The sequence below is a fragment of the Filicampus tigris genome, chromosome 1 (genome assembly GCF_054856515.1).
Source record: "Filicampus tigris isolate MCC_2025a chromosome 1, RoL_Ftig_1.0, whole genome shotgun sequence".
Classification (NCBI taxonomy): domain Eukaryota; kingdom Metazoa; phylum Chordata; class Actinopteri; order Syngnathiformes; family Syngnathidae; genus Filicampus; species Filicampus tigris.
Window position 1 is genome coordinate 14,407,175 of NC_141217.1, and position 20,930 is coordinate 14,428,104.

Sequence of the window (20,930 nt, forward strand, 5' to 3'; positions counted from 1 at the left end):
CATCACTTATCGCACACACTTTCGGCGTGTTCAAATTTGGTTTGTGTGGAATATGAGGGCTGAGCACCGGCTAAAACCTTGGGAAAATTGGCTCGGACCTTGGGAAAACGCTTACACACACACGCAACACACACATATTCAGAATAAATGGCACTTTCTTTTAAGTCGAAGTAAATAGAGATACAAGCCTGAATGTTTAGATTGAACACACAGCATGAAATGGAGCTAGCAGTAGAGACAGGCAATTGGGCAGAAGGACGAAAGTGTCTCGATCTTTCCCTTCTTAAGAGTTTTCAACAGATTCACTACTATATCTCAACAGTGGAGGTTGAACAAATAAAGATATTCTGCAGTCGACTGTCATGTGTTGAAAGTTGAGTCAAATTTGATCAATTGCTGACATTATTTAGAAGCTATCAAGGCTAACAGCTATTCCTATCCACAACAAGCTTATTTTCATGCTGCAAACTAGGTTTAGACTGATCGGTCAGGCCGATTATCAGCTCTGATTGTGAGAATTTTGACAAATATCATCATCAGCATCGGGCTTTTTTTAAAAATCTGAAGGCAGATAAGAGATTAATTTAAAACTGGGTTATCTTCAGGGAACTAAGTCATGATGTATTTATATTTTCACTTAACTTCATAAGAGGTGCTGCTGACACTGGGAAATCCACTTTTATTAGGATTGTAAAAGAAAAGTTGGCTATTCTCTATATGTCCAAAAATGTCTAAAAACCTTCAACATGTTGCAAGTTTGAAGTTATTTTAACAAAGGTGCTGAATCGAATCAACAAAGTTAAGAGTTGCAAGTTGTATTTTTAATTTTTTTATTTTGATGCCAATATCTTCCTTTGAATAGCGAAAATAATTCATGCACATTGAAATACAGTGTGGAAAAAAAAAAAAGTTTAAATGACTAAAATGCTGATAAACATTCAATAAGCGTTTTCCACCCAAACACGGGGTGAAATGGGGAACTCCTCTCCAAAAACTCAAACATACGAAAAAAAAAAAATCTGCGGGTGCCGAACAGCGTGTATGTGTGGTGGGTCCATTGTACTGCAAATTGATATTGGCTCCAAATATCAATTATTGGCTTCCTTGACTACTAATAATCAGTATTGACATCAGCCCTGAAAAACAATATTGGTCTATCACTACTACAGACATATGAAGACTGTGTCTGCTTCAGAGAGCATCATAGTGTGCAACAGTTGATGGGTGAGTCGAAAGTCCTCTGTAAATTGGACGATTGGAAGACAACATGACAAAAATACGATTAGGGATTTGACTTTAAGATTTAAACGTCGATGCAGAGTAACAAAGTCGACGAGTAGACTAAGCTGTTCCACTCATTTGAGCAGCGATGTGAATTGGTAAGCATAAAAACAATTCACAGCGAGGTGCGTTATTAGATAGATAAATACCCCAAAATATGAAACTTAAGTCGCACCAGCCCACCTTAAACATTCGGATCTGATCCTATTTGACTATGCAGATGGCACATGATCTCACTTTCACCCACTAAATTGTCTCGAAATTGTCTTACTTCCACTTCCTTTTGAGTGTAAATATGAGGGGGGCAGGAGACGGATGTTGATGAGACAATCTGGAAGTCGGGGTGTAGAAGTGAAAGAAAGTAACGACTACAGGACTGTCTACAGGACTGAATAAACTCAGAAGAGGAGGAAGACGAGGAAGATGAGGAGAGGCTGAGGAAGGATCTTGCGTGTGTGAGCCAGAGAAGCAGAGGAAACATATAAGACAGAGAGGGGATATCCTGCCTCACGGCTTCACCTCCTGCTTCATTTGCTTATGTCTGCTAGCGCGCTAATGCTCGGGGGGTCCACAGGACATCCCAATGAATGCTCGGCTATGACACACAGCTACACTCATACTTAACATGACTATTAGGCTCCACTTTTAAGGTCATATAGTGAGATAACAAACATGCGGGACACTCTGACTCATGAATGAGGATAGTGAGAATACACAGCATGAGTCAACGGATTAAGCATTTGGGGAATTCGGGCACTTAAAGCCTTCCCGCGACAATAGCGCGACTGTATCCCGGAGGCATAAAATGCGAATTGAACAAAAACAGCATGATGAACGTCACGCGCTCATTAGGAATCACGCGCAGCTCGACAACAACTGGCATCTTTGGAAAAAAGACAAAATAGTGTTTTTTTTTCACTCTTGCAGTCGGCTTAGTGTTGACATTCTCATTGCGCTCCCCGGGGGTATCCCACAATGTTGTAATGCCTGTGCTGGTTGCCTGGTTACAGCATAGCGTGTATGACGCTGGATTTGTCATATGATTGACTCCGCTAGACTCCCTGCATTGGGACTGACCCCAGAGGTCAAATGGGATTTGGAGTATGCACTCATTCAATCAATCCACCTCTCTCTTCTTTCATCTCACACTCAAACTAATGCATCCATTACTGTGCCCCTATTAAGAGTAGACAAGAGCTGGCAGCTAAGATGTTGATGTTGACAACACAGGTCTATAATGTTTTTCAACAAGAATAAAACAGGTAAAAAAACATAATGATTTGTATTTATATGACATAATCCATTATAGGTCTTTATTATGATTGGTAAGGCCTAAGTGTATTAAACCTCAAATCAACTTATTACTAATGTTATTCTTTAGGCAAGAGAGTGACAAGGGGTGGCACTGGCCACCGCGTAGCTCCGCCCCTGTACTTGGCACTATTTCAGGGTGATTAAAACAATGTTCCTACATTTGCCCATTAATTTGTTGGTGGGGACCATACAAAGCGTTTATTAGAATAGATTTGATGCCAAATTTGAAGTGTTTTTATTTTTGAATGACCCACCATAAACTGCACGATCTTGACATTTAACTCTAAAGACATACTCGACTAAACATTGACAGAATTGAACTATTTACATTTGTAAGTGTTGAGCTCGACTTTATGAAATGTTGTATTCTTCCAGCAATTCACAGCACCCGTTGCCATGATCTGAGGTGCAAATGATGTCACGGATTAAAGACGGGTGCCTGTGTGTGTGTCAGTTTTCCGCGCTTGCGTTAAATATCCTTAAGAAGAGTATTCTGGGACCAGAAGTAAATCATAAGCCGTGTGTGTGTGTGTGTGCATGCAAGAAAGACAGAGATATGGAAAGACAATTCCCTTGCTGGAAAAAGATACGATCTACCAAACATTTATCTTTCAAAACGCCATCTGTGAATGGTGAGACATCCATCACACACACACACACACACACACACCCACACACCCCCACACACACACACACACACACACACACACACGCAACATGCACATTATCTCTGGAGAGTGGCAAGGTCAGTGATACTAGGGTCAAATTGAAAGACCATATGGTGCTCCAGACACATTTAATGTCCAGGTCTTCATCAGGGTCATAAGGTGGTTTCTGTTGCCACTTATTTGAATACAACTTTTATACAACTTATTTGTGCTGAATGACTCAGTTGCCCAATATGCTATAGATAAATATTGAAAAGCATTCTATGTTTTGGTGTGCTTTTCTCATCAGAACACAAAGCATAAAATGTGTCAACTGACATCCATCAACCTATACGCCTTCTGTTTTCCAGGAATCCAAACATTTCCCTTCCTTACAATGCTTTCTTAAAAGTACCATTATTACAATCTCAAACTTATACCAAAGTGTGCTGCAAATGTATGACAAAGATCATGACCAAAACCATCATGCATAAGACAGTAAGAGGCCTTTAAAAAAAAAAAAAGTGGTACGCTCCATAAGGAGCTTCCACCAACTTGTCTGCAAGTCGCTGGTGAAAACTTTTATTCCCCAATACAGTAACAGATTTTTAAAAAGGCTACATAAAAAAAACCTCAACACATCATCAAAAGTGTGGTTTAAAATACAAGAATAGAGAGAAAACTGAAATCATTCGTATAATAAAAGACTATTTTTGACATTTCTATCTCATTTGAATATTTATTGTGTGATGCTGAATTTAATACAATTTTTTTCCATTTTGTTTTCTTTTGGATGGGAGAAGGCAAATCGTGAGTGTGGTGTCCACGCCTAAGTTTGGTTAATATGTGCCTTGTCCAATCAAGCAGTGACCAGGGTGCCGTTGCACACTGTGATGTAAGAGAGCTTCAAGGTTGCCACGGGAAACGGTCTAATTTCATTTCATTTGTCAGAAAATTCTTATTTATCAATTCCAAATCTTTGTATATCTATCTTTGCCAGTGATGTATATTGAAAGGCAGAACAATTAAATACGCTTCCACTAGCTGGCCAAAGAGGACAATAAACCTGTTTATCCACCTGTTGCCAAATGAGTCGTGATTTCCAGTGAGCATATCAGCCTTGTGTTCATTTTAAACCAGAATGCCCAGATTTCACAATGTCTAAGTCAATTTGTAAGTAAGGTCAAATGAAACTATATCATCATTTCATAGTCTATTTTTCATGACATTTTTCCAATGTACAAAGGCTGCCTTGGATCAATACAGGCTGGGAAACTCTTCGGTTTTAAGGTGAACACCATACATACACGATAAGTGTAGAAAGGAGACCGTATGAGGGGAGGATGGGTTCAAAAGTTGAACTCAATGTGCATGTAACGCTGCCTGGCAGCGAGTGCGCCCTTTTCATCCCATTACTGACCCACATCGGAGCATTCTAAGCACTTCCCTACTTTCCATCCCTTCATTTTGACCCAGTGCAGTCAGCACAGCCGCAGGCTGAGGAACACATTCCAAATTGCGCCTTACTTCAGACATGGCAGCCAAGGCCTGATGAGTAGGAGATATTTATTTGGATTGAGGCTGTTTAACCCTTCATCTATTCAGGTCCAACAAAGCGAGTCATATATCGGCCGTTGGCACGACTTGTAAGACTGTCACAATAAATGTGTCTTGCTGCTAAAATGTAGCACCCAGCCATGACAAAAATACATCTCTTAGCCTTCCACTGCCTTCAAGCCGACTGGGCGGATAGAATTGAACTGCGGGGCTAGTCCAGACAATTGATGTTTGATGGGTGAATTTGTCTAACCTGGTGTCAGGTCATCGCAGCAGATCTCTATGGATCCCGATGAACAGTCACTCAGTTCATCCAGTGACAAATCACCCTCCTGCACCTGCAGCCTGTCAACATAACACACACAACACATCTGTCACTGCGCTTTCATCTTACAATCAACAAACACTATTTGTATTCTTGCCTTCTGTAAGCTATGTTGAGGGACTACGAAAGCCTGACTTAAAGTGGAAGTCAACCCAAACATATTTTTTTCCAGAATATGTTCTATGCAGGCCCTAGATGAAATATGGCATTTAGCCATCTAAGGGGGCGGCCATTTTGTCACTTCTGTCAACTGAGGATGACATTGAAGTTGATCACGACCAATTACGGCTCATCTGTTTTCTGAAGCTGAGCCATGATTGGTCGTTATAGGAGCCCTGAGCGACTGTGTTGACAGAAGTGTCAAAATGGCCGCCCCCGGAGCTAGCTAGTGTGTGTGTGTGTGTGTGTGTGGGGGGGGGGGGGGGGTGCGTGTGTGTGTGTGTGTATGTTTTGTTGTGTAAAACACAAGAATTAGAGTGAAATTCTTCAAGCCTGTGGGACTCTCCGTTCATTACACTGAGTGGGTGTAAGCCGGTCTGTACATTGGGAGGTCATACAGTGAAATACGAGCGATGTCTTTAGCATGAAATATAAATAAAAGCGGGTCACAGCTGAAGGTGTGGTAACAGTGTGTGAATGAGGACTACCAACCTGAAGCTGAAGGGAGCAACTGCCGCCATGTTGACTCGCGGAACTTGTGCTTCGGAAGTAGCGGGCTCCTTTCGCGGGCCTTGATGTAGCGTATCGAAAGATTGCTTACATGTCGCAGGCATGGCGGGCATGCCCGGTGGCAGCAGCGGAAGGCTGGAAGAGGACGCTGGACTTGAATCCTCCGGCGTCCCCATCTCCTCATCTGATTGGGCGGCGCAGTCACTGAGGCCGCTGACGGCTTCCTGATGGATAATTGGAGTGGGAGGTTGGTAGTTGTTACCATTGTTGGACATACAGGACTGAGCTGGGTTGGCTTTTGGAGCCTCTTCCGTCATTCCTGGTACGACATCATTAATCGCCCTGGAAGTGGAATGATCTCCTTTGCTGAACTGGAGCGGAGGTCGTAGGCTGGTGGTACCCCATGTTTGGTTTCGATTTGTGCATAGATTTCTATTACAATTGCCATCGAGGGAAAAATCCGTATCAATCTGTGTGGGCTTTCCCAGATCTTTGGAGTGTGGCGGAGGCACCCGGCGCTGAGTCAATGGACTATTGTAGGCTAAGGAAGAGGTCTGGCAAGCATGTTGACCACCTGGTTGGTGGACGGGTGGACGCTTCAGGCCAACATTTGTCGGCACGTCCCCACGGGAAGACTTAGGTAGGCTGGAGCTCCGAGGGCAAAGTAATGGAGACTGAGCGGGTGTGTGCGTGCGTTTCGAGGTAGGTGTCAAGGCCCTGGGCAGCTCGCTGGTCCTTTGGTGCCTGTCCGGTTTGTGGGAGGCGGGCAAAGATGTGCGTGGAAGCGGGATTCCTGATGGGGGAGGGTGCCGAAGGGTGGACCTGATCTTGACGCCCCCGCTCATAGTGACCTAATGGGGACGTCACAAAAGCCAAGGAGAAAACAGATGTGTTACTCAGGATGTCTTGTACAAAACTTGAATCATCAATTCCTCACGCAGGGTGAAACTTTAGCATGTGAATCAAGCACATGTGGCAAACAGAGTTGCCAAAGCAGCCACGAGTTGAGCTTGTTTTTAGCGCACTTTAGCGCAAACGTGCAATCGATTTGGCCTGCTTGGTCTCCTGCAACCAAAGCTGCAAACAGCTGTCCAAGTCCAGTGTACAGACACATGCTCGTGGCAGCAGCTAAAAAATGCTCGGATAACTGATTTTCTCGACATAATCAAATCAAAGGCACACACTGCTCTCTTTCTGCGCTTTCCAGTCTACACAATTTTCATTCCTGTCCTGCTATTCACCGGCTCAAATGCTCCTCATTGTCCCATTCGGAAATGCAAAAACCTCTCAGGAACGATTTCAGAGCTACAGCCAAGAGAAGCAGTTTGTATCTTACCCAAGCAAAAGCTTTCAGCGTAATATTGTATCATTCACATCCTTGCAGGAGAAAAGGGAGCTGGGAGTCGGTGAAATTGAAGCGATGGGAAAAGAGAAAAAAAAGAAGGAAACAGAAAAGTGATGAAGGATCACAACATCTGGGAGAGAAAGATATTGCAAAATGATTTGCTCTGCCTCATAAAACTTATTATCAGGAGACTTGGAGGAAAAATTCTGCGTAAGCGGTTCAGCATGTAAAATATGAAAGCACTGCAACTGGAGAATGGAATTTTTTTTTTGTTAGGAGCCATCACAAATGATTTTAAACGCTGCATTTAAAGCCAGAACAACAATGTGAGAAGAGAACAATAACAGTAAATTAATAACATAATTTGTTGTTCTTTAAAAAAAGAAAAAAGAAGTCTTAAATTTATCTCCTTCATTCATAAGCATACAGATGTGACACAGCGTTTGGATATAAGTTTTCCCTTAGCGACTCCTGCTAGCACTAGTGCAGCTATATAAAAGGTACACAGCTGTCAGTCGGATATCGAAATGATATCAAGAAGAAGATAGTAGGATACCATTTGCCTCTAGGAAATAAAAAGCCAAATTCTAATTAAAAGTCACATAAGGAAGTTTGGTACGGTTCAGACACTGATCAGTTATCTAAGTCGGCTACAACTACATAACTGATGCTTTGTAGACAAATACACTGCTGACATAAAAGTAATTGTGGTATTAATGGCGGCAAAATACACCGCCAATACAGGCTTTGCAAAAATTATATCTGAAAAAAGTCCTTGTTTTTACAAAATATATATTGCTAGCGTCGGGCCAAAATCTTGTACCTCCAAAATACCGACTTTTCAGGAGACACCAAAAATGGCAAGTTTGTTCAACCATTAGAATTGCACCTTGAAAGAGAGCAAACCATTTTCAATAGTTTAGATTGGTCGATAATGTGTAAAAAATACAATCCACGCGTGTGGACTAACCGATAATATTCATTTTTGAAAAAAAAAAAAAAAAAAAAAAAAAAAAAAACATTCACCAAAATGTGACTTATGAGGTTTTGGCGATGTTTGGTGAGGACTGTATTTTGTGGTTTGATTTTGAATTTTGAGAGGGGGTGTTAAGGACACACTTGTTTCCTCCTTTTTATTTGACTACTGGCGATTTACATATACAACCAACTTGTCAAAGAATCCAATTGATTTCTAATGGATGGGATTGACTTGATAAAATATTACACTTAACATCCAGTGAAAAGGGAATAAGACATGGACTAGAATGGTCCACGACAAGGCTCCAACCTTCAAAGCTGATCTGGCACAAGCAATCAGAGAAAGCTGGAGCCAGATTGATGAAGAGTACTGTTTATCACGCCTTCATTCCATGCCTCTGAGACTGCCAGCTGTTTGAAAAGCCAAAGGTGGTACAAAAAAGTACTAAATAATGGTGTGTTGTATCATGATTCCATATTTTTTTCCTCAAAATTGATTGCATACACAACTTTTAACTGTTACTAACGACCACATTTTTTCCTTGATTTCCTTCAGTGTTTCTTTAAGACAGAAAGTTGCCATTTGAAATAACTTTCGTTTTGCGTCATGTCCGTGACTTGCTTTTTTCCCCCTACAAATTCAAACGACTGAATGAACATCCTCTGTCATAGTTTTGGCAGGGATTATCTTTCCCATTACGTTCATGCAATTGTGGCACAAATCTAACGCCGTAGTAAATCCCTCAGTATGATAGTGACATCTGCTGGACATGATGTCAACAGCAATAGCTTTTGCACCCATCGCTGTATTCCTGTAACAATTTGTGCCTTTTATAAGTAGAGCACTCGCTGCAGAAGTGAGATAACATAATGAATTCATTTACAAACAAGGTCTCACTGAACGTGTTGGCTCACAGAAGCACGCATCTCCCTCAAACGCACGCACATGCACAACCTTGTGATGAACACTGACTCACCACACAGTCAACACATGCGCTAGTACCACATGCCTCAGTTTGTGAACTGAAGGACATCAATTGACATCAGTGTGAGTACTGGATAGCTATATGGTGTCGTTTTTCGACAATATGATGATAATTACTTCCCTATAATGAATCACAACAACTTAACACGGTCACAATTGCCCTTGCTTAATTGGTAGCTTGCTAATTTAGGGACACAAATGAAACACAGTGCTCCTGAAAGTGACAACAGATGAATACAGACATGAGATGAGACATATGATAGCTGCTTATGAAAAAAAAAAAAAAAAAAAAAAAGCACACATGCCAAAACGTGTGCTCCAAAAGACTGTCCTACCTGCCAGCAGGGTCCTACGACTTTGGCGGAGGGGAGGGAGGGAGGTCACACTTCTCCGACGTCCCAGGAACAATGGTCTGTTTTTTCCTGGATCACTGCTGCATCCGCGCAGCTGCCCTCTCATTGGTCTTCGGAATCTAACCATTCACCAAGACAGGAAGCTGTGACAAACAGAAACAACACTATGAGCCAATCACAGACAAGCCCGCACTAAAGTGACTCACTTTCAAAGTCATTTTTCCAGTGTACAGCCAGTGTTGTCATCATTTGGCAGTAAAACGATATCTCGCACACTAAAAGAGTCTCAAGTGAAAACTATACAATGACCTTCAATGTCATCCTCAGAATGCTTTGAACACGTATTGTCAACTCGACCACAGACATTCCTGAGGTGTTTCTTGAGGCTTGTGATGCGGCAAAATGGCAAAACAATCAATTCAGTTCTGTATGACTCAGTGACACCAAAAATGAGTCAGCTATATTTGCAGTCGCAGCGACCCCACACTGACCAGTGTACTCACACTATAAACACGACCAAAGTGGGACTCCAACTTGATTGAGAGCTATATGATTGGCCACAGATGGACACTATATGCCGCACTGACTCAATATGATGCTGACTCAGGCCGATGGCATCATGTTTTCGACCACCCTCTCTTTTCATCCTTGTTCAAGTGTCTACACTGTCACTAACACGAATCAGTACATTTGTAAGAAGAACTTGACCAAAACGTAATGTAAAACAAGCCCAAGGCCACACTCACCGGATGTAAGCATCAGGACTCCAAAGCAGCGAGTGAGTTTGCCGCCAATCCGCATGCTGCTGAGTGAGGCTGCCTCAATCGCTGCCTATGCTCCTGTCTACCTCTGGCACACGGGCCTCTGAGATGCAAGTGTGCGTGTGTGTGTTTCTACGTGTGACATTCTACTCCGCCACGACGTCATGCCGCTCTACTGCTGCCGCAGTACGCCTGCAGCCGTGTCCCCGCCCCTTTCTTCTTCTTTTCCTCCCCTAATCACAATCCCTACTTCCCTGCCAGTAATGGACCTGTTGGCTGTACTCCCTCCCCCGTCTGGGATGAAATACAAGCCCGGCTACAGAACATGCAGCCTGGTCCATTAGCTGGATGAGTGTGGCTTGGGTGTGTGTGTCCATGCCTATTTGGTCACACAGTGTTGCCTATATTCTCTGCGTAATTAAAAGTAGTAAATATGCAGAGGAGTGAGAATTGCCAAATGAATAAGCACCCCGAAGGAGTGGCCCAGTAATCAGTCATCTTCATCATTTGCTCCACTTCTTCAATGTGATAGCATGAGATGGATACAGAACTGTATGCACTGTATAAGCCACAACGGATAAGAAGTAGTGGGTAAAGATCAATGGATCAAAATTGAAATCCCCAAATGTTACTGTATCTTGCTACAGTCTTACACAGGCCTAGTACTGTACATGTCAAGTTTGACCTTGAGGAAAGCTTAAACGACAAACGGGAGGGGTTTCTCAAAGTGTAGTTTGAGCGGCCACTCTCACGGGTGTCAAACTCAAGGCCCGGGGGCCAGATCCGGCCCGTGACACCATTTTAGGCGGCCCGCGAAGTCAAATCACGTGTTGATTTGACATGTTTGTTTTAAATTGTTTATACGGGTTGTAACTATGATGTGGCCCGTGACAAAAATGAGTTTGACATGTAGTACATGAAAGAATCACATCAATACAATGCCATACAAGCAAACATATTGTAAAGAAGCTTGTAGCTATGCATGCAGTCCATTTAATATTTTTTTTACTTCTTTTTTTTTCTTTAAGTACAGTACATTCTTAAAGTACAGTTCTGTTGTATTTAACTTTTGAGCACCATTACATTTGAATCTAATTGTCACCTGTTTTATATTTAAATATCGATGTACATCTTTCTGTGCAATGCATTTTACATCAAGTCAAGTACCGTATTTTCCGGACTATAAGCTGCACTTTTATATAAGCAGCACCCATTCTATTCTTAAAACAAATAATGAAAAAAAAAAAAACCAACCATGTAAGCTGCACCTTTATATAAGCCGCACCTGTATATGCTGAAAAAATAGATATTTACTGCATTTACAGAAGGATTTTGACCTGTAAATGTACATGTATGTACCTGAACAGATTCTTCCCTAACAGGGCCTTTTAACACGGCAGCAACTTTGCTGATCAAAATGGAACAGAACCAGTAGAAGATAAAGTACTTATCTTTATTTCACCGCCCGCTGCCACTTCAGTTTGTCAGTTAACTTCCGCATAGAACCTAATTCATAACCTAGTGCATAGCGCCCTCGCCTGTTGAACTCCTCCACCTGCAGTGACATCCTGTTAATGGCAAATATATTGCATTGTAATTCCGGTTAGAGCTCCCCAAGCGGTGGAAGAAAAATCCACAGAATAGCCGCAACTTTATATGCATGGTTCAAAACCCAGGAAAAAAGTAGCAGTTTATAGTCCGGAAAATACTGTATTTTTATTCTTACTTTCCTATATTTAAAGAGGAAGTCAACTCAAACATTTTCAATTCTATGCAGCCCCACTAGTCTCAAGATGGTGTTCTGATTAATAATGCTTTTGTGGAATATGTATTAAGCAGCAAAATCAGTTTTTAATCCATTTCAGGGGGCAGCCATTTGGCTAGTTACTGATTTTGCTGCAGAACGTTTTTGAGTTGACTTCCACTTTAAGATGAGTGACTTTTTCATTAACTTTGGCCTACTACATTACTGTATTTTCCTTCGGGTCATTTTGGTGGTACTCAGTATTTTTTGAGGTGGTACTTGGTGTTTTAGAACTGGCGCAAATATTTTCAGCTGCAGTGGGTATTTGTTTCTGTGCAACTTCCAAATGAGGATTTATTATTATTATTATTATTATTATCCATCCATCCATTAGCTACACCGCTTATCCTCACAAGGGTCGCGGGGAGTGCTGGAGCCTATCCCAGCTGTCTTTGGGCAGTAGGCAGGGTACACCCTGAATTGGTTGCCAGCCAATCGCTGCGCACACAGAGACAAACATCCGCACCCACAATCACACCTAGGGGCAATTTAGAGTGTCCAATCAACCTACCATGCATGTTTTTGGAATGTGGGAGGAAACCGGAGTTCCTGGAGAAAACCCACGCAGCCATGCAGAACATGCAAACTCCACACAGGGAGGCCAGGATCGAACCCACGAACTCTGAACTGTGAGGCGAACGTGCTAACCAGTCGACCACCGTGCCGCCCCTATTATTATTATTATTATTATTATTATTATTATTATTATTATTATTATTATTATTATTATTATTATTATTATTATGTTTATTAATATGAATTGGCAGCTGTACTTTCAAGGATGTCCCCCTGAAATTAAGTGAGGTTGCTCATATCCCTGTCAAATCTGATTGGAACAAAATGTACCGGTAATCTGTGCATGCACAATCAGATGTTTATTTAAGACAAATCTACCTTTGAATTCATATAAATTAAACATGGAAAATTGCAACCTGGAGGTTCAGACACAAAAACACAAGACTCAATAGATAAAAGGAGGTAAAAAAACAACAACTTTGAAGCCTTAGCAGAGGTCTGTGAGTGAAATGAATCACTGATGTCAGCTGATGAACAGCAAACAGACGTGAACATCAGAACTTATACATTTCTGATTATTACGTTCTGAGTAACATCTGACATTTCTGTTGCAATGTAGTTTTTACAAGCTGACTCAGCAACACGGATTACAAAGCGGAATATTCATTGGTTTTAAGTGAACAAATCTGGGTGCATTTCAGGTATTGACTGGCCGCACCATCGCTTAAATAGGTCGAAACAGCCACAGCATGATCACTGACCTTGCATGCCAGTTAAATAGATAAACATGTGACCACAGTGTAAACACAAGTACCCATCTTCCTCATGTAAATACAGCATACAATACATGCCAGAATCAATACATTTGCAAAGCTCCAAACACTGTACTCACAAAAACGCAGCATCCCCTTTTTTGTGTTGCTCAGCTTGTTTGGTAGACACGCTCAAGTCAGACGCTCGCAAACACACTCACATGATGTGTTGCTTTGTTTGTCTGTCTCACGAAACGGGAAGTGGCTTATGACTGAGGGATTATGGGTAGAAGAGTGCAAAATGTGTCAAGTGTGTGTGTGTGTGTGTGTGTGTGCGTGTGCGCAAGGGAGGTCATATCATAGCTAATCTTCTAATGGCCCATGAGGCATTCCCCCCCCCCAACCCGATTCGGAGGCAGACTCTGACAGACGCTGTTGTGACAATGGGACACTTGTGTTACTGTAACCCGAGGGACATCTGGAAGCGTGTGTGTGTGTTGTAGAGTCTTACTTTGATGTTGCAAATAAGCAACAAACAACAGTTCAATTGAATGACAACAACCTAAGTGTCTATATTTACAGTATCGTTGTTGAATCATTTTCATTTACTTTTCACTCTGCTGTATATTTTCCTTTTGTTTTCTTGAGTCCGTCTTGTGTAGCATGTCATCAAAATGAATGGGAATGTTTCTATTCATGTTTGACAGAATTATGTAAAATGAATAAATAAATAAATCATGAAACGCCTCTTAAGAAATAATCACGTGCGTCATGGCTGATACCAAGGTAATTTGATTTAAGCATGAACATGACATTTAAGTTAAAGAAGCTTGAAACGTCAGAGACAGCTCCAGCACCCAGAAAAAAAAATATTTGTGTGCATGGGTTGAACATTTAAACCAGAAGTGTGTCCATGTGTGTCTGATCCTTGCAAGCTCATCTGTGAATCACAGTGTAGATAACTGGATACAAATATTGCTATCGTCTAAAATGTGTATTTAATCCAGGAAACGGTTGGAAATGAATCAATTAAATTAATAACCAACTGTTGATCTCTTGTCTCATATTCATCTGTTGATGTCAAAGCCAAATGTTTTCAGTTTACATAAGAAAAAGCGAGAAAAAAAAAGAGGCTAATTTTTGAGGGGCAATATATCAACATCTAGAGCAGGGGTGTCAAACTCATTTTTGCCACGAGCCACGTTGGAGTTACGGCTTCCCTCAGAGGTCTGCTAAGACGGTGAAACCAAACATGTTTAATGGTCTCTTTGTATTACACTTACACAACAAAGTGATGGATTACTAGATTTGAAATCAGAAGTCAAGGATGATAGTTTGTCCAGTTATTGTTCAAGTTAGTGTAAAACAGGTACCAAAAAATTATTGCAAATTATCATTCCTTATTACAAGGGTCATGGAAGTTGACACGTCATTTGCTTTTGCGGGCCACATAAAATGATGTGGCGGGCCGGATCTGGCCCCCGGGGCTCGAGTTTCACACCTGTGATCTAGAGGATCTGTAGACCACCACCACCCTACCCTCAGACAAACCTCAGTAATAAAACTGTCTGAATCAGGCTGAGATGAATCCTGTTTTTAGTTAAATGTTCACTCTAAATATGTGGCCCCATTTGGATGAGCAGGCAGTTAAATGGTTAAAAGTACTGTCGCCTGAGGGAACACATACTGTATAGCACAGTTAAAGTACCCTTTGCAATACCTGCACTGACAAGTTAAACCAGCTTAGTCAACTGGGAGGTAGAATTTCACCCACCCCTAAAGGCCCAATGCAAAGAAAACGGCAATAGACCAGATCTACTCATGCACAGGTAAGCACATACAGCGATGTCTTACTATATTATGGTACTGTCTACTTTTTTTATGTGCCGACTCTCCGGTCAGACATCAGCTTCATTGCATTGGATCATCTAGGTTTGGAAGAAATTCTGTTCAAAGCAGTAGTTCAGTTATTGCGTGGGACACAACACCTTACTCGGTTGCTGCCTCCTCCATCAATCAAGTCTCGCGTTTGAGAACTTCAGCATTTGACATTGATGAAGATGAACAAAAAAATGGACACAGTCAAATTATAAGGACAGTGAAATACGTACGTCATTACATCCCTTACCCAATCTAACGGGAAAGAAGATATCCCAAACAGTGCCGTTTTGCAATAAAAATTCTCATATTGCCAATGTGGTAGCTTTTCATCTTGATAAGGACTTGTATGCTACCATTGCTTGCTTGAACTTTTAAAAATGTGTTGATGTTTGTTAGAGTTCTTTACTATTTTCTTCTCCTTTATTAGTCACTCAGCAAATTCATTCATACATTTGGAAAACCGAGCCTTCAGAAATTCAAACGGATCAGAAGTTGACATGTTGCCATTTGCCTGAGGGTAACTCCGAAGCTGCATACCTTCACAACAGCCTCAATAACTGCAGTGCCTCTAACAAGCACGTTACATCTGGTGTCACAGCTGGGTGTTTTGTGTGCAGGAATATTATAGAAAAAAACAAACAAACTGAGAAACAAAGATCTGGTACACAGCACAACACTTTTTCAGCAATTATATTGCTCCACAACCTTTAGAGTTAAAAAAAAACATATGAGATCTGAACCGAGTTTTAGCATTACACAAAGTTAAGCTAACACGAGATAAAAATGTTTCATTTAGTGTCCTTATGAGTTGAATTAACACTATAAGACTTGACATTAACGATCAAATGTTACACACTGACGTTTTAAAGCCCCGTTTATTTGCTTGCCAGTTTTTTAGGCATATAAAGAAGCTTCAAGTTGCGACTTGAACAGCAATTTAGATGCCATAGACAAGATTTCACTGCAACTCTGAAAGAATGCAGATTGTTTTGTGCTAGTGTTCCTCACCACAACTGGATCAGTGTCTACAGCAATGGAACAAGATGAAGAAACCACTGCAACAAATGGTACAGTTTTCATTTTTAGTATTTATCCATTATAATCCATCCAGAAGACATCTACAGTATGTTCAATGAGCCAATTTTTAACATATATGAAGAGCTTTTATTTTGACAGTGGATAACTCAGTGTTTCTGTATTCTTTTTCCTCATCCTATTTTTGCTTACACTGGAAAACGGAATCAGACCCAAGACAAGCTGGTTGGCTATTTGTACAAGAACTTCGGCAAAATAACAAAGATTCAAAAACACTGTGTCTGACTTTGGACATCAGGGATGACAAAGAGTCGCAAGACCAGGCTTTAGTCTCCTTTTACAAGAGAGACAACATTCAGTGGGCCTCTCCACTTGAATGCAAACTTCAAGGTACAGTACACAACGACCGGACGTCATATAGTCTGTCTCGGTTGATCAAATGAGGGATGGGAATTTCAAATGTTTGAATGTTATTGTTAATGGGCGTGAGAAAATCCCTGTGGAAATATCCTGGACTCTCCTTTCGATGCCAGTATTGTATTGTGAAGATGAATGTTCTGTGAGGAGATCAAATTCCAACAGCCTCGACTAGTGTTTCCCAACATTTATAGAGCCTGAGCCCATATTTAACATGAGAAAAATCTCATGGCAAACCACCAAACAAACACGCCACATAAAGTAAATACATACTGTGTTACAAAATAATGGTGATCTCATGACAATTTACTCACAAAATGATTTTACTCAGTGTGAAATCTGGGCCTGTTTACTTGAACACAAAGCATTTTTTTTTTGTACGAACGGCAACTGTTAAATTGTCCCTTTTGCCATCTAGTGGACTACGTTTAATTGTTCTGCCTGTCACTATACATCGCTGGCATGGATGGATGAATAAAGATACAGTTTTCGTAGTGAATACATAATATTTTGTGAAAATTGAAGTGAAATTGAAGAATTTGCCGTGACAACATTGCAGGTCATTTTGCCTTGATAGCTCCAAGAATCAACAATTAATGCAATATTTAATTCTTAGGTTAGCTTTACGCCCATCCCCAGTCAACACAAACGTTTGCACCCATTTTTTACTTAAAAACAATGCGTGTTTCTTTTTCAGGCGACGTTGCAACTGGAAGTGGAGTTCACCGCCACCTGATGTCGATGGTCATTTTCAGGCTTACAAGTGGATTCCATATAAATTTAGGTTGTGCGCACACACAAAAGCACACCGAATAGTGACGTAAATGTAACATGCTGCTACAGTTGATGTTCTTGCTAGTTTCTTAGAGTTTAGATTTCTAAAAGGTGCTTTATTTTACTCAGTGGTTTATGCAAGGGAAAAAGTTTCCAAGGCTCACAATGGCTTTAAAGTACAAATTAAAATATTTTGTCATTTTGAAGGCAGTAATTTGGGTTAATGGACAATTTGACATAAAATTAAATAAGTATGGAAATAAATAAGTAAATCGAATTAATTGCTGTTTATGGTTGTTGTTTTTTTTCACTACAAAGCTAAACTGCAATGTTTTTTTCTCTCCCCTTTTGCAGGAAGTGCAGCCATTACCAAAGTCTTTGAAGGTGAGCCTGATCATCTCATCCCCTCAATATCTGATGGACTGCTGGAAAACAACATGTTCGCTGTAGCAGGGCGTATTATTGGCCATTCATTTTTGCATCAAGGGCCAAGTTTTCCAGGACTCAGCCCCGCCATTATTCACACACTCTTTGGGGGTTCTTTAGAGACAACTCCTATAACAGTGCAGGATTGCCCAGATCTTGATATTCGTGACATAGTGGCAATGGTGAGCTGTAATTTATCATTGTTATTTTTTAACCTTAGATCTAGCCCTGTCATTTCACCTTGATGCCCAGAACAATAGTAATTTTGATCAATTAAAATTATTGTGCATCCACACGCTTGTATGCAAACGACATGCCGGTCATTTTTTGCTTCCTTCTAGCTCAGTGGAGATGCTGAAATCAACAACCTTGACATCATAAATCACCTCTGCATGCTGTGGAATCTCCCCACACCTAATGATACCAACAGGAAGTGGCTGTCTGAAAAGCTTCTGTTACATGTGGTAAGTCAAATGTGCTACTTTTGGTTCTCATTTCCTGCTATAGTTAAACACCCTGAAAACGACTGTCATAAGATAACACTCAGCATTCTGATAAATATTGCGTTTGTGGAATATAAGTTAAGCATCAAAATGCACCCACCTTTAGCCATCTGAGGGGGCGGCCATTTTGTCACTTCTGTCGACTGAAGATGACATAAGACCAAATATGGCTCAGCTTCAGAAAACAGGTGAGCCGTGATTGGTTGTTATCTGAGTCCTTAGCAACTTTGATGTCATCTTCAGTCGACAGAAGTGACAAAATGGCCGACCCCTGAGCTAGCTAAAAATGGGTGGATTTCTCATATTCCACAAACGCAATATTAATCAGAATGCCATGTTTAGACTAGTGGGCCTGCATAGGACATATTCTGGAAAAAATATGTTTGGGTTGACTTCCACTTTAAGTAGACTTGCACCTCTTTATTCACATTTATGGTGATTTAGCATTCTTTGACAAGCACTATATAAATCGACGTGCATTATTATTATTATTATTACATTAAAGTCCTCCACATGAGGTATGGACTTAATTGCCAACCTGTAAAAACAGACTTCATTCTTTTCCCAACACTTATCAAACTTGGAGGTGCTATTTTTTATTCATTTATTTATTTTAACTTTGCATCCCAGCTGCCTCACATTGCCTAACAACAGCACACTCTGAAGGTCATGGCTTGATGTGGCCATTGAAACCATAACATCTTTGCACTTTATAGCAGAGATGAGAGTCGCGGGCCACCAAACCCAACATTCTGTACGCACCAGAAATCCGGCACTATAAAAAATGAGGGCATGCCACTGTGCTTCTTCTTTCCCACAACCGTGCTCAAAAACTAGTCAATACAAATCAGAGTAACCACTTTAGTTATATTTTCTATTAGATTGAGTTTTTTTGGGGTTTTTTTAATACAGGGTATTTGAGAAGTATTCCACACGTCAGCAACTTCCACTACAAAGCACTTGCTCTTATCTGGGCCGTACGGCTGCCTTGCAGTGAACATGATGTCATGCCTTTGCACTGCAGGTGATTGAGCGAACAAGAGGTCAAATCAATCAGTTCCAAAGAGGCCTCCAAGACACAGGACTGTGGCCGATTCTTATTCACCGAAGAGAGATCATCCCTATCCTATTTCCCAGGGAGTCAAAAACACAAGTCACATCTCAGGTTAGGAAGCTAAAACATAGCAATGGGATATGGTGGAACCAAAACGAATAGTAATATGAGCATGCCCTGAGAACAAGTTGGAATATCATTCCAGATGCTCTTGGATTGCATCACATGGCCTTGGTCTACAACCGTCCTCTTTGAGAGCTATAAGGTGGTAGAATTTGATGAGCGTGATGTCGAGGATGCCTCTAGAGTGTCTGGCTATTTGAAAACCTTTATTGAAAATGGTACGTAACGCTCCAGCAACTGAACATCTGAAAAGACTTTCCCAGTGGTCTTAAAGGTTGCTATTTATTTTGAACGCAGCAACTTCTGCTGAGTTAAAGAGTCTCATTAGGTTCTGGATCGGATGGGAGGTGCCAGCTGCAGAGATGAAGGTGGAAGTAGTAGAAGGTGTGCTTCCCACAGCTGTAACGTGCTTCGAGAAGTTGAGGCTGCCAAGGCATTACACAGAGTACAGCACATTCCAACTGGATCTGCGTGCATGTATATCCAGCAGTTGGAGTGGCTTTGGCTGCGCCTGAATTAACGTATGAAGCAAAAGGTGCCGACCGGGACCGATGACGTGCATGAAAACGGCATCCATCGATTTTCTGTGTGACGTTTGCCGTTCATAGTTGTGGAGCAGACTGGAAATTATGACGGCTGGCTTATAGGGCCAAGGGCGGACTGTAATTTTGCACTGCACCAGTGAAGCGCCAAAACTTGCTTCTAGCGTATTTCCATTTTAGTATACTGTATTTGAAAATATTGTGTAATATAAACACATTTTAGAAGGGATGAACTGCAGAATGAATTTGCTGTCTTATTTTGAAGGGGTTTAAGAATGTTAGTATTTCACTGGTGCCAAGCATAAAAAAATGGTTCGCATCCACTGCAAAGCATATGGTTCACTTTAAATGTCTATCCATATGAAAAGCATGTAGACTGATTCCATGCGTCTGGGTCCTAAATACTGACATTTGGTCACCCTGATTGGCTGTTAGCTAGCAAATCAGCAAGAACAGGAAGTGACGAATGCGGATAAACAGTGGGCACGGCTTTGATACAGGAATAGTGACTAAAGCCGCCGATGGTATGGAGGGGTATTACATCTCACGCACGCTCAGAAGGTACTTTAATGGTCAGCGACGCTGTCTGTCGTTGCGGTGTATTTTCGTCAGTTTTCCAAAGCGACGTGTCGACCTTCGGTCACAGTTGGCCAACGTCAGATTGGTCTCTCGAGGCCTTTCGTCTCCGGATGTATAAATTGTACAATATGTAAATGAATTTTTTTTTTTAATCAATCCATCCCTTCTTATTTGTCCTTTTCCTCATAATTTTCAACCCATGAATTTGGTACACGGAAATGCAGACCTTTAGTTTGATTTTGCTAATTGTTAATTCTTCTCCCTGTCGTTTTTTGTGGTGAATTACTTGTGAGCAGGGGGATCTGTTAT

At 41.2% G+C, this 20,930-nt stretch overlaps 2 protein-coding genes across 15 annotated transcripts in view; one reads left to right on the forward strand and one right to left on the reverse strand.

Moving 5' to 3' along the window:
• The window catches only part of nav1a (neuron navigator 1a), an 84,399-nt gene extending 70,884 nt beyond the window's left edge, over window positions 1-13,515 (reverse strand). For 10 of the 14 annotated variants that reach the window (XM_086045698.1, XM_086045763.1, XM_086045613.1 and 7 more), the window contains exons 1-4: window positions 13,428-13,508; window positions 9,437-9,597; window positions 5,776-6,644; window positions 5,053-5,144 (exon numbers count right to left, since the gene is read on the reverse strand). In XM_086045698.1, coding sequence (XP_085901824.1) covers window positions 5,053-5,144; window positions 5,776-6,638 — 955 coding nt within the window. In that variant the 5' untranslated portion in view covers window positions 6,639-6,644; window positions 9,437-9,597; window positions 13,428-13,508. Of the gene's footprint in view, window positions 1-5,052; window positions 5,145-5,775; window positions 6,645-7,129; window positions 7,154-9,436; window positions 11,784-13,427 lie in introns of those variants that run through there. The other 4 variants (XM_086045932.1, XM_086046008.1, XM_086044965.1 and 1 more) reach the window with 2 other exon arrangements.
• A 2,686-nt stretch (window positions 13,516-16,201) lies between these two features.
• LOC147152929 (G2/M phase-specific E3 ubiquitin-protein ligase-like) lies at window positions 16,202-20,015 on the forward strand. The gene is made up of 7 exons (XM_086044638.1): window positions 16,202-16,235; window positions 16,447-16,593; window positions 17,749-18,002; window positions 18,162-18,284; window positions 19,348-19,488; window positions 19,583-19,718; window positions 19,798-20,015. The coding sequence occupies exons 1-7, from the start codon at window positions 16,202-16,204 to the stop codon at window positions 20,013-20,015; spliced, it is 1,053 nt and encodes a 350-aa protein (XP_085900764.1).
• The last annotated feature ends 915 nt before the right edge of the window (window positions 20,016-20,930 follow it).